The following is a 25,004-nucleotide window of genomic DNA, read 5'->3' as shown; positions in this document are numbered from 1 at the left end:
AAAAGTCCCCGCTGCCGGGCTGTCGCCGCCTTCCTGGGCATGGCCGGCCGGGCCGCCGGAGCGGAGAGGGCGGGACGGGGAGGCTGGGAGTTGTCCTTCCTTCCTTCCTTCCTTTGAAATCAAAATCCTCTGCTCCTGGCGGAGCGCGGGCGGCGGCCCCGGCAGGCTTTGCTGTCAGCCGCGGCGCTGCGGCGATCCGGCTCCGCGGCGCACGTGGGCTTCAGGCGCGGCGACCCCGCCAGGCGGCACCGGCCGGCGACGGCGGCCGGGGCAGACGATCGGGGGCGAGCGGCCGCATCTCTGGCTCCGGCTCTTTGGGCGCTGGGCGGCCGCAGGGCCGAGGGCGTGGCTGGCTCTGTGGCGGCAGCGCCTAGTCAGTCGGGCGGGAGGCTGCAACACAGGGCGCTGGGCGGCCGCGCCTTCCCGCCTGGCGGTTCAGAGTGCGCGGCCCGGCGCCGCGGCGGCACGCCGTCCCCTCCTGAATGGCCCGCGCCCGGCGACCGGCTGTCGTGGCGACTCCATCCCTGTTCCCCCGCAGAACCCACGGGCCCCGCGCATCCGACGCCCCCAGGGTAGTCGGCTCAGAAGGTGCGCGCGGCTCCTCGGCGGCCGACCGGGGCCCCGACTCCTGCCATGTTTGTCAACCAGCAACTTCCGAGCGACCTCCGAGCAACTGAAAGGAAGGGCGGAGACCGCAGGCCAGGGGACACCCGCCTGCCCGCGCGCGGCTGCGGCTTTCGCCTCCTCGCGTCCGCCTCGCCCCCGGCTCGCCGCCGCCACCTCGGCCGTAACCTCCCCGGAGCCTATAGGAATCTTTTGTGTGGCGTCACCGCCTTTCGTTTAAATCCCGCTTCCTCCTCTTGCCCTTCCTCCCGCCCCCTCCGCCGATCCCGGATGCTTGCGCGATGCGCTGCTCCTCCCCCGGGAAGCTGGGGGCCGTGGGAGGACGCCGCGCCCAGCCCCGACGCTGCGGCCCTGGGGCCGGTGGTCCCTGAGTCTAGAGAGGCTGGGAAGCGCGTGTGGTGGGGCAGGCCCGCCCTCGCACCGCTCCCTGGCGCTGCGCACACCCTGGGGACACCGGGGCGCAGCCGCGAGTGGCCTTACGTAAGCTCTCAGCCAGCCCCGGGGCTTGGTGCTTCCTCCCCGCCGAGGGAGCGAGTGTAAAAGGTGATCTGTTTTGCTTTCTTGAGGAGGAGGCCACTCACTCTCCCTTGTCCTCCCCCCCCCCCCGCCCCGGATTCCAGTTCGAATCTCCGAGATGCGATGACTTTTGCAAGCCCTCCCCCGCCCTTTGTTGTGTTCGACCCTCTCCTATGCTTGGAACAGGAGTGCTGGTCATGCTCCTGTCCCCACAGCGAGTGGGGCGCAGAGACAGACCCGGCCGATCAGGAGTTGTGTGACCTTGGGCAACTTCTCTCTCCCAAGTCAGGTAGTGTATGGTGACGTGGTTCCAGCTGGCCAGAGTTAGTATGTGCCTTGATCAGCAGTTCGCCCTTTCCTGGCTCCATCTATATAATGGAATAATAGCGGCCATTGTTAAGTAACCAGCCTGTCCCTGGAGGAAAACACTGTTATCTCAGGGTTACAGGCTGGGGAACTGGTGGTCCAGATGGCGCCCTGCCCCATATCTAGGGATTAAACCTAGAGCCTTAAACTACTGTAGTTTTGTTTATTAATTTAACTTTTATTTATTAATTTTGGAAACAGGATCTGATTAAATTGCCCAGGCTGGCTTTGAACTTCTGATCCTTCTCCCTCAGTCTCTCAAGTAGTTGGGATGACAGGCCTGTGCCATCAGACCCTGTGGCGAGGTGGACTAAGTGACTTCCTAAGCTCCTGACCACAGCAGATGGTTAGAAGAGGTGGTCCTCCACCCTCACCGGCCACCCCATTTCTTCCTTCAGGCCTTGTCTGCAGGAAACGCCTGGAACACCTGGGCCTGCTCCCAGCAAAGCACTCTCCTCTGAACAGTCCTGAAGCCTTCTGCTGGTGCACAGCACAGCACAGCACAGCTGGGTGTGCTCAGCCAATGGAAATGTTTGTTCCTCTGTCTCTTCCTAGGACCTCCACAGCCAGTTATAAATGTTATTTATAAGTTGGGTGACCTTCAGATTCATTGTCCAAACCCCAGTAGTTTACAGAATGAACTATGAGACAAGTTATTAATAAGTTAACGAGGAACAACAGATACAAACCTGGATGGAGAGTCATCCTACTCATAACCAAAAAATGCCCTTACGGATCTTCTAGATTCTAGGTGAACCGACTTTCTCTAAACTGAAGCCAGTAAAACCAAAGGCTCTCCAAACAAGTAGTGATTCTGTAGGGTACTCCTTCATATTTTTCTACAAGGGAAAAGCAGAGCAGACTCTTTCCATGGTAACCCATGAATAGCAGTGAGTCTAAGGAACAGTTTCCTTAGCTCTAAAACCTTAAGAAAGGGGCCAGTGAAATGGCTTAGCAGTTGAAGGTACCTTCCAGGAGCCCAACAACTTGATGTTGTTAGTCCCTTGGACCTGCATGGAGAAAGAGAATCGTCTCCTCCAAATTGTCCTCCGGCCACTACAGGGTGGCATTCACACAAATTCGTACACACACACTAAATACATGAATAAAAATTCATAAAATTTGAAAAGCCAAAGAGAAGCCGAACCTCTTCCCCTGTGCTCACTTTATTCCAGGAAGCTGTGGGATCAGAGTGTTTTCCCAAACATAGTTGTTGCCCCTGGAGTCCAAGTCCCCTTTCTTCTGTTGTTACTAGGAGCCTCTGGTCCCCAGTGTATGGCACAGAGACTGCCCTCACTTGGTTTGCATCATGGAATTGCGTTTAGCTGTACAATTTGGTGGACTAAATTTTTGGCCTTCCCGGCTTCACTATTTTCAGATAGTGCCGCTCTTCCTAAACTAACCTTACCAGGTTCCACCTTCACCTGCCTTTTGGGTTCTGTTTTTCCTTCTACCACTGTTTACTCACGGTATCTACCATGTGCCAGCCCCTGTTCAAGGGACTGAGCTTACGTAATAGATTGTAATAGGCAGCCTCTGCTTATGAAGATTAGAGTCCAGGAAGGGCAGGTTCACAAGCAAGGCCCCCAGTTACTGTTTGTACAGTGAAAGCTCAGAACAAAATGGACATCAGATCGAGTACTGCATACCAAGTTTTTCGGTCAAATTGAGCAGACTTACTTTGGTGCATTCTGACCAATGCTAGGGAAGTAGAGGTGACCTGCAGACCAAAGCAGCGGGAACCAAACCTAAAATTTCCTGCTCTTTTTCGCCTTGCTGGAACTGTGCAGGAAATGTGCCCAGCAACATATGTCTTCAGAAATGTTTCATCTTCCGTGACACTCTACCCCTGAAATAGCATCTCTCTGGTCTCTCTCCCAGTCCCTGGTCATCACCCACTTCTTCCATGAGCTTGATTATTTGAGGTACTCTGTTCTTTGGGCCTGCCTTATTTCACTAAGCATAATGTCCTTAAGGTTAGTCAATGCTATAATGTGTCAGAATTTCCTTTTTAGGGGGAATAATATTCACCTGTACATACTTTGGACATTCATTCCCGAGTTTCATGTTACATCCCAGAATTTGTGGGCTAGCAACCAAGCTGTCTGTGGTACACAGTGCCACCCAGTGGTCGGTAAGGAACAGTGTTGGCCATAGTTTTCCTTTGGAGCTGTGTTTCCTTGGTTTTATGTTTGTGCTCCCAGACAGTGATATCAGCTGATCTTTCTTACACATTTGCAGACATCAGGGTTCATTCTCTTCCTTTGAGTATCGCTGGTGGCCCGGTGTGGTGGTGCACACTAGCACTTGGGAGGTAGAGGCAGGAGGATCAGGAGTTCAAGGTCATCTGCAGCTATGTAGGGAGTTTAAAGCAAACCTGGGCTAGGTGAGACCTAGCCTAAAAACAGCAAATAACACCTCTCCTGGGGAAGAACAATTTACAACTGAAGAATGTGGTCCTATCCCTTTTTTCATTACAGTTGATGTGTAAGAGACCCTCACTGGCTAGGGTTGCAGAATCACCATGGAATAGGCCACCCTCCCTACTTGGTGTATTCTCTAGCCCTCTGGCACACTGTGATCCTGTCCAGTAGCACGCCTGGGCAAAACTTTGACCTTCACTCCCTCATCGTCCCTGTTGTTACTCCTGTAGTGAGCAAGGAAGCTGTGCACAGGCCCAGTGATCCACTGGCAGGAATGCCTGAGCATTCAGCTTCCAGGATCTAAGAGTAGGGAATTCCTCCAAGTGTTTCCCAGGGTACCCTGTATGGATAAGATTGCTTGCACAGGCCAGCAATTTCATAGCCTATTCATTCCTCTACTGACCACTAAGAGAAAAGATGAATCCCAGGATTTAGGGACCACAGGCAGCTAACACTAACTATTCCTGGCCAGGATACCTGGTGGTTAGTACCTATAGATTAAGCAGGGCTGTTGCTGCCTCACACAGAGCCTCTCTGGACCTTTAGATACACTTGGGTATGTCTGCCCCATGTTTCCGCTGTGCTGTCTGGCCAGTGTGGGTGAGGCCATCGCCATGCTGTTTGGGACTACAGGCCTAGCTCCCTCAACAACCCTGTCAAGCTATGAAGAATGGAGCTGGTATCTATTCTCTTCCACATCCGATGCCTTGCATAGTCATCAGCCAGTGTTGATGCATTCAGTTGTCAGGCCTTCTCTCAATTTGATTGTTAAAGGGTTAGTGTTTGGCACCATTGACCTAACCACCAGGTACTAGGCCTAATTGATTGACTGTGCCATTCAATTTCTCAAGTGTTTTGGATGTTGCTCAAGCAAAGTTTCAGGTAGTGCTAGAAAGTACCATCTACTTCCTTTCCTGTGGAGAACAGAGGCCAGCATGAGCCCAGGCTCATACCCTCATTAAACCCAAGATGCTCTTGGAGGTGGGGTGAGTATGCACCACAGAGCCTGGCCCCACCAAACTAGCCTCGAACTCATAGAGATCCGCCTGCCTCTGCCTCCCAAGTGCTGTAATTAAAGGCATGCGCCACCACCACCACCCAGTTCTGGCTCTAGATTTTGCAATCTATTTTTGTATCGGTCTTAGTGTTATTGTGCCAAAAGCCTCACTGGCTAACCCAAATGGTACCATGCATGGGAGAAGAAAGACATCAGGGAAGAACATGTCCTGTATTCCTGGACCCAGATTTTTGTCTGCATGGCTATACTAGCTATTTGACCATAGTTGAATGATTCTGAAATCCAGACAAGTCCAGGGGCTGGGGGTGGGGAGATGGTTTAGTGGATAAAGTACTTGCTGAGCAAATACAGGTCAGCCCTCAAGGAGACAGAAACTGGAATCTTCATAGTAAGCCAACTAGCCAGGCTAGTAGAAATGGCAAAGTCCAGGTTTGAAGAAAAGACCCTGCCTCAGTGTATAAGGTGGAAAGTGATGGAGACACAAGATGTTAACCTCTGGCCTTCACACGAATACCACACACACACACCACACACACACACACACACACACACACACACACACACACAAAGAAGAAATAAGTACAGACACTTATCATGGCATGATCCCTTTAGCCCCTCCTGGAGTCTATGTAGAATTCACAGTAGATGGCTTATCTCCTCTGCTAGTACAAAGCCTCTGATACAATGCAGAGGACTACAGGTCCACCTTCCTGTGTGTCTCACCTGCCTAACAAGCCATTGGTAAATAAGTCCTTCAGAGTTGAACTGGTCCAAGTTCCAAAACACCAAAATATACTTAAAGTATCCAAGTGCTGAAAATGCAGTTGCTCCAGATGTTTTCACATCAGTGGAGTGGGAGCCAGATGGGTTTCCTCCTCAGATGACAGTCAGTAGCCCTGGAACTTCTGACTTGTTTCAACAATTGCAGTACAATACTAAAAAAATCCTTTTATTCTCTGTAACTAGATATTGTGGGCCAAGAAAACGAGCATTTTTTTCACCTTACCTTGGCAGTTGGCAGAATGAATGACCAGGGTGACCCCGCCCTGCAGAGCACATGATCGGCCACAGCTGTGCGTGTTTTTTAGCATGACTGTGCCAGGACAGAGCTCCAAGCCACTGGGTGGAGCAATGTGCCCCTGGGAGAAGGCTCATGACATTTCCCCTATGATTTCAGAGAAGAGGAAAAAAAAATTCCTCTTTTTCGCTTATGAGTTGTTTCTGCACAATGTCAACAGAAAATTTCCTTATGTTTATGCATATCTGAGCATGAATATGGAAAATGTTAGCCTCTGCTGCAGTGGGATAAATGCACGCCACATTTGACCTTAGAGTGAAGGTCAAATAAGGCACATATTGCTAGTTAGCTGCTGTCTTAACCTCCACTTTATGCTTTCCCCTTCATAACAAGCCTAATTTTATTTGGGCTGCTAGCAAATCTAGCTAAAGGACAATTCCTCAGCCCCTCTCAGAGAGGCAGACTCCAGCCAATGAGACCAGAAGCGTTGTGCACAATTCCCAAATAGGATGCTGAAAATAAGTTGATCCCACTGAAAGACATTCTCCCTTCAGCTTGGCTTCATTCCCATTTCCTCTGATTGGAATGCCATCTGATGGCCGGAGCACCAGCAGCCATCCTGGACCTTTTGTTGACCTTGAGGATGGAAACTCCAGACCAGTGTGATGAGGTAGTATGAAAAAGAAGTCTGGATGGCTCAGGACACCCTAACACACTCAGTTTCCATCTACTTCTGTGAAGGAGTATCAGTCATAAGAAAGACTGTTGTTTAAACATTTTGGGCAGGGTTTGCACTGTCTGAAACCTATTAATCACATCTATCCAAAGCACAGAGAAGCGGTGTGTGTGAGGGGGGAGGGGGGGGAAATAATGTCCATGTGTAGGGACAACCAACCACCCAACAAACCACTGGCACAGTAGTGAAGGGTGTGATAGCCCACGCCTTTAATCCCATCACTTGGGAGGCAAAGTCAGGTGGAGCTCTGAGTTGGAGGCCAGCCTGGTCTACAGAGTGAGTTCCAGGACAGCCAGGGGCTCAACAGAGAGACCTCATCTTGAAAAGCCAGAAAACAAAAAAGCAGAACTATACAACAGTAAAGAAATGAAAAACTCAAGGACTCCAGTATGTTTAGTAATTCATACACTGTGCTGACATAAACAGTGAAAACCATTCTTGAGATACTTCCACATTTGTAAACACAGAAATGAATTGTATGCAGTATGTGATACCCTGGGGTAAGTAAACTATATTATTATGTTTGAATATTGTCCAGCTATAACAAGGTTTCATGACTTATTATATAATTTGAAATTTTAAAGAAATCAGATGTGCCGCTTAAAGCTTATGAAACTTTAAGGTATCTCTGACCACAAATATTTTCTTTTTATTTCTGAAAAGCTTAGTGGTAAAAAATCTTGTGAAATAAAAAAAATTAGTGTGATTTTTAATCTTAAAGAGTAGAGCCACAGTAATAAATGGAAATCACTTTTTTTTTTTTTAATAGAGTTTCTTTGTGTAGCCTTGGCTGTCCTGAAACTAGCTCTGTACACCAAGCTAGCCTAGAACTCGATGTGCCTGCCTCTGCCTCCTGGGTGCTGGGATCACCACTGCCTGGTTGAGACTGGAACTACTTTAAACAATAAAACATGGTTATAAGTTAATAATTTAAATTTTTTTCAATATTTATTGACAGCGATATTGAAAGATGAGTGTGTTGAATCGTCTGTGGGACAGAATGACAATAGATCCTTTATTTACAGACTTGGAAAAAAGTTGCCCTGGCTGTGCTTAGCTTTTTAGCTGGAAGTTCTCGTGGGAAATTGTTAGGAAGTGAGGCTGAAAGTCCACACCCTGAAAAGGGCCTCTTTAGGGTCAAGGCAGTTTGCATCTCTTCCCCTCTCATTCATTTCACAGGCAAACAGCTGAGGCTTCAAGGACGCTGTTTGGCAGTTTCTGCAGGCCCTGAGGGAACTTTCAGATCTGACTAGCGAATGAGAGACAAAAAAGGCTGACTTCTAACAAAATCCCCCCCCAAATCGTAAAAGCACAGTCCAGCAAGACCCAGCTAGGGTAAATCGTTGGGCCAGGCCAAGGGGAGGAGCCCGTGGGGCGGAGCCTGGCGAGGGGGAGGAGCCGGTGGGGTGAAAGCGGGGGAGGAACAGTTGGCGCCCAGCCAGGTGAAGTCCTAGAGCCATGGAGCGGAGTCTGGAGAGGAGGCGGAGACCTAAGGGCGGAGTCAGGGGGGGAGTGGCGGGGCGGGGCCTGGTGATGAGGGGGCTGATGGGGCGGAGCCTGAGGTTGGAGGCCTCGAGGGAAGGATGCTGTGGGGCGGAGCCAAGGTGAGGGGGCGGGGCTTCTGGAGGAGGTCAGGACTGGAGGGAATGATGGGACGAGGTGGGGCGCGGTAGGCTACTGACGGCGGGGAGGCTGAGGACCCGAGGGTGGGACTGGGGGCTAGTAGTGGGCGTAGTTCTGCTCAGGACACTCCAGGGGCGGGGTCGGAAGCCAGGGGGCGGGGCGGGGGCGAGGCCCGGGCTCCTGGAGTTCGCGCGCTGTCTGCGCAGGCCCAGTGTGCGCGCCGTCGCTACGCTGGGCGGCTAACATGGCGGCCTCCAGGTGGCTGCGCGCGGTCCTTCTGTTTTTGTGTGCCTCGGACCTTCTGCTGCTCCCTTCTCCTGGGGCCTGCGCGGCCGACACGCCGGGCGAAGCCACCCCACCTCCACGGAAAAAGAAGAAGGACATCCGCGATTACAATGATGCCGACATGGCGCGACTTCTGGAGCAGTGGGAGGTCCGTGCTGCCCTCACTCCCGGGCATGTCTCCATCCAGATCCCTTCTCTCTAACCCTTACTCCCTTGGTCTTGTGACCCTCTGACTTCTGCCCCCTGATTTCTTGCCCTGTCCTGTACCCAGGGCCCTTACTCACGGTCTCAAGTTGATACTGACCACCTCCCCCTCCCGTGCCCGCCCTCATTCCACCATGGCTCAGGCCTCTCTCCCCAGTGCCCTCCACTGCCGTGGCTTCCCGGCCACTCCAGTCAGAATTTGGCCTCTCACCAGTCAAGCCCCACTTTCCCTGCTGTGCCCCGGTGGTCTCTACATTGAGCCGGCAAACAGGGAGAGAGCGCTCCTGAAGAGCGTTCCCTCACTCCCCGCTCCTGTTCCGGAGTGAGTGGGTTGTGAAAGTTGTCTCTCGAGAACGTTTTTTTAGCTTTGACAGAGATCCTTCCAAATATAGAGAGAGTTTCCGACTCCTTTTGATTTATGTTCCTGCTGGGGATTTTGTAATTTCGTGGGTGGATTTACTTTACTGGTGGGGAGAGCTAAGGCATCTCATATGGAACCCAGGTTTTTCATTCAAGGGAGCAGTGGACTTGTTTTGTGAGAGGCTGTTTTCTGATCTGTTACTTGCATGCACTGGGGTATGTAGTCACAGTGAGTGTGAATAAGGTGCTAAGGGGCGGTTCCGAAAGTGATTGTACTGTCTGTTTGATTTGCACAGCTGATGGACAGGAGTCACACAACTGTACTCACTGTGTAACTTGGGGCAGGTTGTCTCTTTCTGCAAGAGAACTAACTCCCAAGGTTTGTTTCCGATGCTGATGTTTTAACTTGTAGCTAACTCTGTATTGTTGGAAGGGGGGGGGGGGTAAAGACTTTTGGGCATAAGCTTAAGACAGCCACCTGCCGAGTTTGACTAGAAGGGGACTCCTGTTTTCATGTTATCTGTACCCGACAGAAAAATTGGAGTAGTGGAGCTATGGTAGTGCATGTTTGTAATTCCAGTACGTAAGAAGCTGGTGCAGAAGGCTAGCCTTAGTTAAACTTGAGCTACATAGTAAATTTCAAACACAGTGAGACCCTGTTCCCAAAAGAGAAAAATTAGAGTAGATTTGAGTGGGTGTGTATGACTAATGGGGAATCCCCTTATTATTCTCTTCTCAATTTCAAACTTTTTTGGACTCTAGTAAACAATGCCTTTTAATCTGCCCAAGTGAGAAACCTTACCTTGTGAGAAGCTTTGCCATGGACGATGTTCAGACACTGAGGAAGAGGAGGTTGCAGAAATAAGCAAGGCATCGTCAGAATAATGGAAATAACTGTAGTACACCAAAACAAAAATGGTTCGCTCCTATAAAGATAAGATGCTGTAGGAACACTAGAAGGCTGCAGGGAAGGGACTGCGTTTTAGACAGGATAGAGTATGTGAGAAGAGTCTGAGAGAGACCTGGATCCTGGGCAGAATAGCAGAGACCAACAGGTCAACATACACTTAAACTTGTGAATTTGGTCTGGTAGAGAACTCTGCCTATGTGCCTCAGCATGTGTGTGAAGGTCAGAGAACAGGTTGGGTATAGGTGATCAGTTCTTTCCTCCCACCATGTGGGTCTTGGGGAATTGAATTCAGGTCATCCAGTGTGCCCAAGGCAAGCATCTTTACCCACTGAGCCAACTCATAGCCCTTTGAAGATATTTGTCTATCTGTTGTATACGTTTTTTCTGTTTATTAGTTGATATTCTTGTTTGTTTTTGTTGTTTGGTTGGTTTTCGAGATAGGGTTTCTCTGTGTAGTTTTGGTGCCTGTCCTGGAACTTGCTCTGTAAACCAAGCTGGCCTTGAACTCACAGGGATCCACCTGCTTCTGCCTCCCAAGTGCTAGGATTAAAGGCATATGCCATCATTACCTTATTAGTTGATATTTTACTGTTAGTAATTCGTTTTTTGTTTTTTGTTTTTCCTTTATGTCAAGACAGACAAATCCACTTAAACTTGTGAATTTGTTCTGGTACAGATCTCTGTACTTTAGTTTCCTTATATGCATGAGGGAAGTGTTGGTGTTCATCTCAAAGCGGCTGCAAGTATTAACTGAGAAAACTGGAAGGACTTGGAAGAGTACAATTCACAATCAGTATCCAGTATCAGCTAATTAATTTAGGCTGTGTCTGAAGCAAAGCAATAGTGAGTGAAGGTTGCTGGGAACCAGGCCAGTGAGGTCTCGAATACCACAGTGCCTGTACTGTATTTAGAAATAGTCACTGAATAGGTGGATCTGATGGGGATGGAAGTTGTCTTACCCAGATATCACAACCTGTTTCTAATCTTTCTTTATGAAAACATAATTTTAGTGGCTGTAATCAGTACAGATGGACTTTCAAAAGTTGTGTTTGTTTCCTCTGATAGCTGTTAAGCAGTTCCCCAGGTACTGTCTTTCTAGCTATACTTTTAAGCAAGTTTAGAATGTGCCCTGGAGCTGTAGAGGGGTTTTGAAGGAGAGGTAGTCACTCTGGAAAGTGGAGGATGGGTGAGCTGGGAGGGCTCTGAAGTCTGCTACACGGTATCTCCTTTAACCCTTTCTCTTAGGTGATAAGGGAGGTTCTGTTTCCTGAAGGCTGACCTTGAGGCATCTAGAAGCAATTTGCCCAGGGTCACAGCAGGTTAGCCTAGTTTAGAATTCTGTCACTTGACCTCAGAGCCTCTCTTTGACCCACTTGTCAACACTGCTGCACACGTTAGTAGTGTGCACTGTGCAGGTGGACTGTCATGAGGATGTTAAGTGTGAAGCCTAAAGCCTGCACGATTGACACACAAGGGAGAAATATGATCTTGTGACCCCATCTACTGCTGAGCTTTATCCAGAGGGAAGTGTGTGCCCTCATCTTCTGTGTCCGTGAACAGGGCATGTCCTGTTTTGCCAGCTGCCATGCAGATTGAGCTACTGTCTGTAGACACTGTAGATGTGAGCTCCCTTCCCAGCAGCCCTGGTTCTCCTCTCCTCAGTGGGATCTTCAAGTCAGTGAGTGCTCTCACTCCTTCCTAATCACATGAACGTCTCCTGAGGGTCCTGCGTCAGGTTTGGGCAGAGGAGGTGAGGACTCTGTCCTAAAACTGATGCTGATGATGTTAAAACTTTTCCAAGTGGCACAGGAAATAAAGATGTGATTTCATTTTCTGTGGAGGCCAGAGGGATTGAAAAGCCAGAAAATAGATTTGACTTTGGCATTAGGTCTTCTAGTTCATGTGTAAATTGTGCTTGTTCTTTGAGAATCATCTGATTCCTTGAGTGGAGAACTTAAGCAGTTTGCTCTGAAGGTTGGAGATAAAATGTGTCCAAATGGAATATTCTAGTAACTCAGCAGATGGTAGCTATTATCAAGGCCCCTAAAAGAAGAAAGTTCAGCTTGGTTGTCTACAGACAACTGTGGGGCTTGGTGAAACCAGTTGAAAGGTCCGGACTGCGTGCAGCTGAGTGTGTGTGTGTGTGTGTGTGTGTGTGTGTGATGCACACCTGTAGTTCCGGCACGTGTCCTGCTCCATCGAGCCCCACCTTGTTCCCGTGGAGCAGGTCTCTCACTGAACCTGAAGTTAGGTGAGTGGCTGGCGACTCCAGCCATTTTCCTCACTCCAACCCCAGTGCTGGGATCGTAGGCCTGAGAGGCCATGCCAGCTTTCAAGCTGGTGTTCGTTTAGTTTGTGTGAGGCACAGGTCAGAACAGGTTGGGTGTGGGTGGTCAGTTCTTTGGTGCCACCATGTGGGTCCTGGGGATTAAACTCAGGTCATCAAGCGTGCCAAGGCCAGTGACCTTTACCCACTTAGCCAACTCAACAGCCTTTGGGGGGTTTTATTTGTCTGTTGTGTACATTCCTTCTGTTTATTAGTTATTCTAAATATTGGCTATTTGTGGATATTCTACTGTTAATAATGGATTCTTTTTTCTCTCATTTCTTTATATCAGTATGGACTTTTTGGGGAGCTGTAAATCCTTACTATTATTTTGATGTTCATGCTATTCCAGATTTGGTCCTTGAGATGCTTCAGGTTGGCGCCTATGTCATTCTGACGTGGTGTGTGAGTCACTGAGCACTTCTTCCTGATGCAGGAAGATATTTAAGGGTTCATTTTTGTTTCACATGCAATGATTAGGCTTTTCTTCAAGGAACCTACATTTTAATATTTTTACCCATCCACCTCGTCTACCTGTCAAGTCAATCTGTGCCTACAATTCCGGTCTGCTCCAAGGTTCACCTTCCTCCTTCTGTGTTTCCTCTTCCCCCAGTGAGGAGTCTGCTGTAGTCCCCTTGGCACGTCTGCACCTTTACCTCTTCCCCCAGTGAGGAGTCTGCTGTAGTCCCCTCGGCACGTCTGCACCTTTGCCAGCTCCTAGAATCCAGTGAAGGTGCTTTCAGAATTGTTAGGTCACACCACTGCATAGAGCAGACCTGGACCTGGGATTTAACATCTGTGTGCAGTGGATTGCAGGTGTTGAGTGTGCGGCACAAGGAGTTTGTTTGTTTTGCTCTGCTGGGGATGGAACCCAGGACCCTGGGCTTGCTAGAAAAGCATCTGTCACTGAGCCCACAGTGAGTTTTGGATAGTGTAACCCACACCTTATCGAAATACAGAACTAATGCGTCGATGGGATTACAAACCATCACACCAGATGTTCCTTCATGTCCTTCTCAGTCTGACCCACCTCACATCTCTCTCCTGAGGCAATCAGTGTTCTAATTTCTGTCCCCCACATTCGTTTTACCTGTTGTTCTTGATACTTAAACAGATGGAATTGTATAGTATGTCTTTTGTGCCTGTCGTGTGTTATTTTTTAAAAAGAAAGTTGTCTTAGTGGTGTTGGAGATTGACCACAAGGCCTTGCACATTCTAGGCAAGCACTCTCCCACATCCCTAGCCGTTTTGTAGTCAAGATCTTGCTAAGTTGCTTAAGTTGGCCTTGAATTCTCCGTCTTTCTCCTTGATCTACCGAGTCATTGGGATTATGCACTTTAGCCAGTATGCCTGTATTTGGGATTTGTTATAGGTGTATTTGATTTTCATTGCTAGGTGGCATCCATAACAATGTGGCTGTTTTTATATTCTACCAAGTTGGGTAGGTTCTTTGAGAATGAAAACATCATAGAAACCCGTATGACACAGGAACCCTGAGCTGTTAAGGGAATCTTTCGTTTGTAGTAATTTGGTGCTGCGTACCCCTGCTTCTGACATTCTGGGCAGTATCTGTGCCATTGGAGAGTCTGATGACAGGGTTAATGCTCCCTCTCTCCTGGCAGAAAGATGATGACATAGAAGAAGGAGACCTTCCAGAGCACAAGAGACCCTCCGCACCTGTTGACTTCTCCAAGCTCGACCCAGGCAAGCCTGAGAGCATCTTGCAGATGACAAAGAAAGGGAAGACCCTGATGATGTTTGTCACCGTGTCAGGGAACCCCTCCGAGAAGGAGACAGAAGAGATCACCAGCCTATGGCAGGGCAGCCTCTTCAATGCCAACTATGATGTTCAGAGGTAGAGACCCCAGGCTAGGCTACTTTTTTGGGTTTGGGGGGAGGGGTGGGTTCACTCCTCACACTTATAAAGGTCCTCCTGCCTCTGCCTCCCTGGCACTGGGATTACAGCTTCCCATCATCTCACCAGGGTGTGTGCTGGGGATTTTTCTGGGGCTGAAGCAGGGTGCCTTTTTTGTCAGTCTTCCCAAGGACCTTAGACCTTTCCTGTCTATGAGTTCCTTTAAATTTATTTCAATATTTTTTTCTTTAAATATTTGGTTTTTGTTGCTGTTGTTTTTGTTTTTGTTTTTTTTTTTTTTTTTGTCCATCAGTAAGTTTGTTTTAATATCTTGTTTGGTGTTGAAAGTTTTGTTTATCTTTGTCTCTAACTTTTACTTCATCAGAATAAAGAGTTGTATTGCTTAGCCTCTTAGGATGAATGAGTTACAGCTCTACAATCTATGGTGTTGATAAATGCAGCTATAATAGGTGACTAATAAATAACTAATGTGAAGAAGTCTGTTTTCAAAGACCATATGATCTTAAAATACAATATGGAAGATTCTACTTTATACATATTTCATACAGTTTATTTTTGATCATGTTCACCAGCCTCCACCCCCTCCTGTGTCCATCCTTACCACCCTCTCTTCCCTTCCCATCCATGAGTGTCCTTCCATTTTTAGAGCCTGCTTTTTCTCCTTAGCAATAGTTCTGAAAGTCTAGGTCTTCAGCTGTCTTAAGAAAGTAAGGAAGTGATGAGAAAGAACGGGAGTTTTGAGAGTGCACAGGCCAACATGCCTTCTGTAACTTCATCAGATCCATGTCTTGGTGATGACTGCTCTCTGATGGAAGCCTTGCTACTGAAGGGGGCAGGTGTGGAGTGTTCAGAAACAGAACCATCATGCCTTCTGGCCGTGCTTTTGTATGTCACCCAGACCCATGCTGTTCCCTTTTGCTTCCTGGGCCCTGCTGAGTGAGCATAAGCTGAGCCCTGCTGAGTGAGCATAAGCTGAGCTGCTTGCTTCTGACCTTGGTAGTTTGGATTTTTGCCTGCTCAAAGGTGTCCTGTGGGCCTTGAGGAAGACCCTTGTAGTACCTGCTCTAAGCCAGTGCCTTTTAGCCTTCTCAGCAGAGGCTTTTTGTCAAACAAAACTAACTAGAGACTTCAGGACATAAAAAGGCTGGGTACAGTGGCAGGTGCTTGTAATCTCAGCACTTAAGGGGTGATGTCAGGAGGATCTGAAGTTCAAAGTCATTTTCCTATGAAGTCATCTTGAGCTACATGAGACCATTTATCAGGGAAAAACAAAACAACTCCCCCCCCCCAAAAAAAAATACGTAAAACAGAAATGGACGTAACATTTCAGAATATTAAAGATAAAAATGGAATCACCCCCTCCTCCAGCACACCTGTGCCCCGTCTACAGCCCCCTAAGGAGTTTTTCTTTTATAGTCTCATTTATGCGTCAGGATCACCAGCATCTGCTTCTGTCTAGATCCAAGCAGGATGCTTGTTTAGAGCTGAGCCAGTAGTAAGGTCAGCAGCCACTTGGCCCAAGGCAGTACAATATGGTGTTCTGTGTTAGTGTGGAATTGAAGTGTGGTTATGGGCCCCACCTTTCTCTGATCCTTGTTACCTCGCTAGCATTGCTAACTGGGGGCTTCTCTGTTTAGGTTCATCGTGGGATCAGACCGTGCTATCTTCATGCTCCGGGATGGGAGCTATGCCTGGGAGATCAAGGACTTTCTGGTCAGCCAAGACAGGTGTGCTGATGTCACTCTAGAGGGGCAGGTGTACCCTGGCAAAGGAGGAGGAAGCAAGGAGAAAAATAAGACAAAGCCAGAGAAGGGTAAAAAGAAGAAGGAGGGAGATACCAAACCACGGGCTTCCAAGGAAGACAATCGAGCTGGGAGCAGAAGAGAAGACCTCTAGCCAGGTGGTAAGCTTCCCGCCGGGCAGGCAGGACCACACAGCCAGCCCCTTGCAGGCCCGTGAGGCAAGCGGGTGCAGGAACCTGCATACCAGATGACATTCTCATGTCTTCTAGAAAGGTCTGTGCATGACCTCTGGTCAGTATCACAGTTACTGTATGAAGGCTTTACATGTGAAGGCAGGCTTTGTGATTGGTAGTGGACACTGGCAAGTCATGCTGACTGCGGCATCACCCGACATGGAAACTTGATGGATGTTTGTACCTCTTCCATCTGGTGAGTCCTCCAGAGTACCACTCCCTCCCTCTTGACTGCACCTGACGTGTCTGTGTCTCACAAGGTCTCCTTAGCCGAGCGAGAACCTGTGGCTTGACTGAGGCAGGCATCGACTGTGCAGTCGGTGAAGATAATGTGCTGTGTGCGCAGTGCAGCTGACTGCACACCCGGGATCCAGACAGCAAGCTCATTACAGGAAGTGATGCAGATCACGAGGCGGTGCCGCTCCGATCCCAAGGAATCATTTCCGATGGCTTCAGTGGTCCTCCTCGGGTCAGGGGAGCCGTTGTCTGTCAGTCTTCCTGTGGTTGTAGAGGGAATGCTGGGAGGAGAGGAGGGGGCGGTGCTTCAGTTGAGGGCTTGTGCTCTCGTGGTCCGACAACCGTAAAGCTGGTGAGGAGGAGGGACCAGCAGCATCTCCATAGAGTGGACCTCATCTCCAGTATTTCTAAGTGGTTTTCTGTGATAAAGTGCCTAAACTTGTGCTTTCGTATGGTACTCTCCTGGTGTGCTGCTGCTCTTCACATCCGGGTTTTGCGGCTCGTAGGTTGAAGCCTATCTAAAGGAACATTTCTATGAGGATGCCTTTTCTAAGAACTTTAAAACTGCAGTTGTGATTTGAAATTCAAAATAGAACATGTACACATCCATGGCTAGAAAGTGTCCCTGTCAAGAGTGTTACAGTGTGAAATTGCCCTACCCTGCTGCCAATACTTCCTTCCAGTGGAGCTACTGTTGATCATTGGTTTTTCAAAATAAAGTGCGTTTACCAGCTTCCAGTGGCGTGTATATTCTGTCCTCATTTTGGTTCCTGTTCCTGTTTCTCTTAGTGAGCCACGCCCTCTCCCTCCCCAGCTCAGGGTGTCCTGGACACAACCTACTGAGCCTCTTCAGAAAGAGGCTTTTCTTGGTCCTCATGCATTGTGAGCCTGGGAAGATGATCTGCTGCTGTCCTGTTTGAGGGTGCTGCCAATTCAGGACAGGCTGGGACAGGGTACCCAGCTTGGTGGTATCTGAGCCCAGCAAATCTGAGACAAGCCACATCCCTGAGGTTTTTGTGTTTTCACATGAGGCAGTTGATTGGCTACTGTCTTGTCTGTAGATGTGATGCTCTTGTCCCATAGCTGGAAGCCTTCATGCTGCAGACACAAGGCTGTCACTGCTTTCTGTGTGATGTGTAGGCAGTTCACCAAAATTCATGCATCATCTGTGATGTATTGTACTTGGTGCTACTGTGTGCCAGAGACAGTGCAGACATGGCAGAAAAGACAAATGACCTACAATGTAAAATGGTAACCATGGGGAGAATGGAAGAAATGTGGAATGGAGGGGGCCGGGTGGGCAGAATCTTCACTTTATTGGCATGGTCAGAGGCTACACCAAAGGCCAGAAGGAGAAATATACTGTCAGGGAGCAGCCTCTGCAAGGAGAAACAGCAGAAAAGGGGACTTCAGAAAGGTCACCAAGGAGTCTGGGCTGGGGAGTGAAGAGCACAGGGGATGCTGGAGTTTGGGGTGCCTGAGCAGTTTTCCATAGTTAGTACTGTCTGATAGAATGGAGAGCCTCCTAGGTTTACAGGAAGCAAGCCTTGAACCAGTGCTGAGTCTGTGCCTGATTGTTGCTATTCCTAGTTTCTGGCTGTGCATTCCAAGCTCTGATGAACAGATTTTCCTCTCCAAACACATACTTATTTGCTACTAGAAATTATATTAGCATATGAAGATTTCCTTTTATTGTAACTCAATTGTTTAAAATCCAGACAAATCTAATTATCTTCCCTAATTATTAACACTACCCAAACTGCCAAGTGTTTTCGAATTCCTTCAAATCTTGTGTTCAAGTTTCTCAAGCACAAGAAGTGTGTGTGTGTGTGTGTGTGTGTGTGTGTGTGTGTGTAATACTGGTGCTTCTTTGAGTCAGAGTAGAATTTAAGCATACTGAAGACATTCATCTCCAAACTACAGATTCCTTACAGTGGTACCAAGGCAGGAAAAGCAGGTACGTTGATGCATGCCTGTAATCCCAGTGTTTGGGAAGTAGAGGTGGGAGGATCAGGGGTTCAAGGCTAGCCAGGCCAGGTTACATAGTTTGAGGCCAGCCTCAGCTATACCTGAAACTCTGTCCCTCCCATCCCCAGGCAAAACAAAAAACAAACAAACAAAAAAACTAAACCAAAAGGAGGAATAGTTACGGGAGGAGAAATCTATCACACAACTCCCAGGGTATTCAAAATTCTTGGGTGCACAGTCTTTTCTTAGCACAGGGTAGTTCTCAGCTGCCTTCCTAAGTTGACCCTGTGCTATAACTGCCCTCGATTCTCACGCCCTCAGAAGGACCCGTTGCCGTTACAGTGACTGCAGGTACATCTGGACAGTACATTTGCTTCACTCCGGTGTCCCCAAGACCACTGGCTCTTAGTTCTCTTTCAAGGCAGGAAGATCTCGTTGGCTAGCCATCTTTCCTCAGGAAGAGCCACCTTTGTGCTCCAGGAAGCTCCTATGCTGGAGGTTGGTCCTGGCATTGAGTCGGTTATCCGCATTTCTGAGTTCCAAGACAGCCAAGGCTACACAGAGAAACCCTGTCTTGAAAAACACAACAATAAAAAAAGACTCGTCACCCCCTGAGCATTATGTCAGCCTTTATGCTGTGAGACAATGTGGCAGGTATGACTTTTCGGGGGTCTTCTTCAGCATATCACATTCTACCCCTTTGGAGAGGTCTCAGGCCACCATATTGTTACCCATGGGAGAGAGTGGTCTTTCTAGTACAGTCTAAGACTCCTTCCCTTCAAACAAATTCTTTTACATTTGTGTATTTGTGCAGCATATGTGTAGGCATGCACATGTCCTGGATCCTAGGTGGAGGTCAGAGGACAGGCAACCTGTTAGAGTTGTTCCCTTCTACTATGTGGGTCTCAGGGATTGAACTCGGGTCACCAGGTTTGGCTGCAAGTGCCTTTACCCACTGAGCCATCTTGCCAGCCCGGATTCTTTCTACTAATTAATATTCTGTCAGTTTGCTAGGAAATGTCTTCATGCTGCTTTTTCTGAATTTTCAAATTACAGATTCAGCTCCCTCTTCTTTGGTTTAAAAAATTGTATAAAACTTGTCGTTTATTGTTAACTTAGCTGTAGTTTTCTGTATGGATTTTGCATAGCAATTTTTTTGCTTAGTTCTAAAATAGTTTTTTTATTGTTTTATTTTGATACTTTGAGACAAGATTTTCCTATGGTGCTCGGGATGACCTCAAACTCACTGTGTAGCCCAGGCTAGTATCTAACTTCCTCAGCCCCTTGGATACTTGGTTTACAAGTATATACTAACAGCTTTTTGTTTTTGTTTTTTGAGACAGGGCTTATTTTTTGGCCCAGGCTAGCCTGGAACTTACTATGTAGTCCAGACTAGCCTCATTCACAGTGATTCCCCTCTCCCACTCAGCCTTCCAAATGCTGATATTATGAGCATGGGCTGCCCTGCCTGACTCTGAAATTTTAAACATCCATCTGTTTTTAAATCTCATCTTTGAGCCGTTTGATTTAAAAATCAAGTTTTTATTAAGTTCTCCAACTCAGAAAAACTCCAATGGAGACTCTCCACCTTGGCTTATATATTTTTTTCCTGTTAGAATATTTATCTGTGTTGAGATTGGGGAGATGGCTTGATAGCATGCACAGAGGCCTAGAGTCAGTCCCAGCCATCACATAGACCCTGTTTGTCGATGGCACAGGGCTAAAACACAAGTACATAGGGGGCAGAGGCAGGAGGATCAGAAGTTCAAAGTCATCCTTGACTCCATAGCAGATCTGAGGCCAGCCAGCCTGAAGTAATGAAACCTTGTCTCAAGAAGGTATGTATTCATTAGCATTGGTTTGCTGTATTCTTTTGCTGTTGTTGAATTCCAAGTATCTGGGTAGATGCCATACCTCTTTCTTTCCTCTTTCATTCATTGTTCAGTAGACACAGCTTTTCAGCCTTGAGCCCATGCCAGCATTTGTAGTGAATTCTCCTGGACCTCCCCCGCTGCTCTGAGCTGGGAAGATGCGATCTCTAGCTAGATGCTGCTTGCTCAAAACTGAACAGTGAGGAGAGAAAGGTTCAGAGGGCACTGAGCTTGGCCTTGTTTGGCAGGTGGCCTTTGCCTCCTGTGCTTTCAGGAAGTGGCCTAGACTAGGATCTTCCTCCCAGGTTGGGGAAAAGCAGTGGACTTCAGACCCTCCCTCCGCATTAGATGTGGACCTTGGCCCCTCTGTCAGGACAGGATGCATGTTCTCTGCTTTGCGTCTGTCTTTCTAAAAACTGTTTTCACTTGCACCTCCTGCAGAAGGAAAGGCCTCACAATGTGTAGCTTTTGGGGGTGCTGCTGGGGGCAGGGTGGCTCAGTTGGTATAGTACTTGTAAGCACACGGACCTGAATGTGACCTCTAAAACCTACTTTAAAATGCCAGGTGTGAAAGCATCCACTTGTAATCCCAGCATTGGGGAGGCAGAAATAGCAGACTCCTTGGGGGCTCCCTGCCTACCCAGTATAGTTTAATCAGCCAGGTGAGCTTCCAGCCAATGAGGGACCCTGTCTTCAGGTCAAAGGAGGTAGACAGTGTTCCTGAGGATGACACCTAGGGGTGTGCTCAGGCTTACACACACATGCTCATTCACATGTGTGAGTGTGTGTGTGTGTGTGTGTGTGTGTGTGTGTGTGTGTGTGTGTGAGATGACCTGGTTAAAACTAAGGTATGAGAAATAAGGTACTTGCTGTGGGTATACATCCTAGGGTTGTCATAAACTTAATAGAATCAGTAAATAAAATTGTAATACAATAGTTTGAAATTTAACATTAAAAAGATTTTTTTAATGACAAAAGCTAACATTTTAATAAAGACCAGTGTCTTAGTTAAGGTTCCTGTTGCTGTGATGAAACGCCATGACCAAAATCAAGTTTGGGAGGAAAGGGTTTATTTGGCTTACACTTCCATATTGGAGTCCATCACTGAAGGCAGTCAGGACAGGAACTCAAACAGGGCAGGAACCTGGAGGCAGGAGCTGATGCAGAGGCCATGGAGGGGTGCTGCTTATTGGCTTCATGTAGCTTGTTAACCTGCTTTCTTATAGAACTCAGGACTACCAGCTTAGGTATGGCACCACCCACAATGGGTTGGGCCTTCCCCCATCAATCAGTAATTAAGAAAATGCCTTATAGCCAGATCTTAGGGAGGCATTTTCTCAGTTGAGGTTTCCTCCTTTGGGATAACTATAGCCTGTGGTCAAGTTGACATGAAACTGTCGAGTAAAACCAGTGATACAGAGTGAAGCTGTAAGACACGGTGTCAGGGGTGGAACTAATCTGCTAGCTTAAATCTGCAGTTCTTTAAAAAAAAATGTAAGGATGTTAGAGAGATGGCTCAGTAGAGAAGAGTGCTTGTTGCTCTTCCAAAGGATGCAGGTTCAGTTCCCCTCCCCCACATGGTGGCTCACAACCATCTGTAACTCCAGTTCCAGGGGATTCGACAGCCTTTTCTAGCTTTTGTGGACACCAGGCATGCAAGTAAGTGGTGTATATACATACATACATACATACAAATATACATACATACAGGCAAAACATTCATACACTAAAATAAAATAAATTGAAAAAATTTAAAACTAAAATTTGTTTTATATATTAACAGTACAGCTTACATGTTAAACAACACTATCATAGACTCGTTTGATAAAGTTTTCAAGATTTATTATTATTATACCTTTTAGGTTATATATGTATGTGTGTATATGTTTGCACATTCCCTCAGTGTCTAGAAGAGGACATCAGATGCCCTAGAGCTGGGGTAATAGGCAATTGTGATCTACCTGGACTTGGGTGCTAGAAACCAACACAGGCCCTCTACAAGAGCATTGGTACTATTATTTATTTGTTTTTGAGACAGGGTCTCACTATATAGCCTGGCGTGCTCTGTGTAGACCTGACCTTCAAGTGCTGGGATTGAAGGTGTGCACTACCATACCTCATATGGCTGTGAACAGAAAATTTAAAAAAGGAGAAATTTTCAAGTTACAAAATCCCTCCCTCCAAAACAAATTTTTTAAAAATCAGTTTTTCTAAGTAGGTCAGTGTCACAAACAGACGAAGTCATGGCTGATTCCTGCTGCTGTGATAGTCAATGGAATTGGAGAGCATGGCTTCAAAGGAAGAAGAGGTTGGATGCTTCTGGAATAACAAACTGCTTCTTGCTGTTTCCTCATAGTAAAAGTTCAAATTCTCTGAATTCCCAGGATTTGTTTTTTTTTTAGAATAACAACTGAAATCTTGACTTTGTTTATTTGGTTTTGTTTGTTTGTTTTTGAAGCAGGGCCTTGCTCTGCAGCCCTACCACACCTGTCTGATTTTTATTAGGATAATATCACAAAGTAGGTTGTGAGAGTGCATGCTTGTACTTCCAGCACTTCAGAGGTTGAGAGGGGAGGATCACTACAAGTTCAAGGCCAGCCTGCATTAAACATCAAGACTCACCTCTAAAATAAATAAACAAACAAATAAATGAAACTACAGCAGTGGTTAAAAGCTCTATGAAAGAAAGAACTTGGGCTGATTAGATGACTCAACAGGTAAAAGTGATGGGTGAAAACATGGAAAACAGACAAACAAATAAAAAAAACAAAAAACTGAGTTTGATCCCTGGCTTCTGCAGTAAAAAGCAGGACCAGCTCCAGAAAATTGTTCTTTGACCTCCGCATGCATATTCTGGCACTCTGTATGTGTGCACACACACCACACAATAATAACAAAATAAGAACAAGTGAGCAAAGACTCTGGGTGTGATGGTAAGCGCCTGTAATCCAACACTTGGGAGAGGAAGGCAGGAAAACCAGCAATTCAGAGTCATCAGCAACAGAGGGGGATTCAAGACCGTGCTGGCCTTCCTAAGACTCCATCTCAAACAAAATAAGAACTTCTGCCAACATGTCTTTCTCACTTGATTAAGTTTCCTCTGGGGCCATTGTTTCTGACCATCATCTTCAGGTTGATGTCATCAAAGCAGAAATAGAATTTCATTTGTTCTTGTTGCTGTCTCCCTGCCTGGGCTTTATGCTCAGCAGGCTAGTCACTATAGCACCCCCGTCCTTGTAGTATACCATAATTCCACTTAGGATTTTACAGATGATATCATGGAGAAAGCAGGGCCAGATGTGGCTCCAGGGAAGACTGCAGAAGCACTTGAGCCAGATCGATCCTGTCTCTGTAACAAGACCCCAGACCTTAGCAGAACTGACTCCATGATGAAAGTACCGTTCAGGCCATAAAACTCAACACACAGCACTACCTGTCAAAATGAAAACAAAGACCTAATCCATCAAAGTCCACAGTTCTGGGAAAGTCTCTGAATGTACTAACCTTGCTTTTTGGCTTCTGTAGTTCCACTTTTGGCTCATTGTTTCTGTTAACTGAAGTGTGTCAACCCAGGATATAGATTTTGTGCTTAAAAGCTCACCCTGAGAAAGGCTTGGGATCCTGAACACCTGGTGTAGTTGTGGAGTGGCTAGTAAAGACTTTCTATTGGTTTAAACCCAGGTCTGAGTAGTCTTCTCTGGTGGATAGCCCACAACAGCCTCCTGCCTGGCCCTTTAAGGAGAATCTGCTGCAGCCCAAGGCTCCAGCCACTCTGCTAGCCTCCCCAACCTACCCTGCTGTTCCACTTCCTGGATGGGTGTGGGGACCAGAGAGGAACACCTGACCCCCCGGGGGGGGGGGGGCATCCTATATGAGGTTGGCAAGTCAGATCCTTGTCAGCCAGGGACTGATTCGGTGGCTGAGTTGTGACTGGACAGCTAGAGGGAAGGCCCAGGGACTTCTCTTGCAGAGAAGTCCAGACGGGCTCCGAGTTTCCGCCCCGGGTTGTGTTGATTTGGGTTGCTGTTGAGTTCTGAGAGTTCAAAATCCCTGAGGACAAGTTCGGAGAGGCTTCTGCATTCCTGACTTCTACTTCCTCCCCGACTTTCCCTTCTTCTATTCAGCCCACATGGAAGAGGAGCACACACAGCTTGCGTTGGTCCTTGCTCGTTCCTCGCTGCTGACAAGTGACTTCCCCGTTACTTCTCAACTTACACTTCCTGCTGAAATTAGTCCTCTCATGTTAATTTGAAGGTCACCGAGACCAAGATGTCTTCTACTATATGTTGCCACTTTCTGAAAGGGTCATGCCAGTTCACCATCCCGTGACGAGAGCAGATCCGTCAATCCAGGTGCCCAGTGGGGTCAGGCCATATCCTCCACTCATCAAAAAAAAACAAAACATTCTGCGCACTGTGCTGAGTAAAAACCAACTCCTAGTCAGTGAGACGGCTCAGCTGGTGGAGGTGCTTGCCACCAAGCCTAACCTCCTGGCTTTGACCCCCAGCCCACCTGATGGAAGGAGAGAACTGACTCACCAAGTGTCCTCTGACTTTCCCATGCCTGCCGTGGTGTGTGCACACTCTCCTTCACCACACACAGTAAATAAATGTAACATGGTGGCACACGCCTTTAATATCAGCACTCTGGAGACAGAGGCGGGAGGAT

The 25,004-nt window shown here is 47.6% G+C and overlaps 1 protein-coding gene across 2 annotated transcripts; it reads left to right on the top strand.

Annotated features, from left to right (window-relative positions):
* Nucleotides 1–482: 482 nt before the first annotated feature.
* Nucleotides 483–17,115, top strand: Mesd (mesoderm development LRP chaperone). Of its 2 annotated transcripts, XM_059272017.1 has the most exons (4): nt 483–572; nt 1,002–1,022; nt 14,032–14,264; nt 15,923–17,115. In XM_059272017.1, exons 1-4 carry the CDS (start codon nt 483–485, stop codon nt 16,179–16,181), a joined length of 603 nt encoding a protein of 200 aa, XP_059128000.1. In that variant the 3' UTR covers nt 16,182–17,115. The 2 variants fall into 2 exon arrangements, with proteins under 2 accessions (XP_059128000.1, XP_059127993.1); XM_059272010.1 differs by lacking the exons at nt 483–572; nt 1,002–1,022 and adding an exon at nt 8,492–8,757.
* Nucleotides 17,116–25,004: the final 7,889 nt, after the last annotated feature.

Source organism: Peromyscus eremicus, chromosome 1 (assembly GCF_949786415.1).
Source record: "Peromyscus eremicus chromosome 1, PerEre_H2_v1, whole genome shotgun sequence".
NCBI classification, from domain to species: Eukaryota; Metazoa; Chordata; class Mammalia; order Rodentia; family Cricetidae; genus Peromyscus; species Peromyscus eremicus.
Note: the sequence above shows the minus strand (reverse complement) of the source record. Positions and strands in the feature narration are given on the sequence as shown.

Coding starts and splice junctions, on each gene's coding strand:
- Mesd (XM_059272010.1), top strand. CDS start 8,569: ATGGCGGCCTCCAGGTGGCTGCGCGCGGTCCTTCTGTTTTTGTGTGCC. Junction 8,758..14,031: donor GACTTCTGGAGCAGTGGGAG/GTCCGTGCTGCC, acceptor CTCTCCTGGCAG/AAAGATGATGACATAGAAGA. Junction 14,265..15,922: donor GCCAACTATGATGTTCAGAG/GTAGAGACCCCA, acceptor TTCTCTGTTTAG/GTTCATCGTGGGATCAGACC.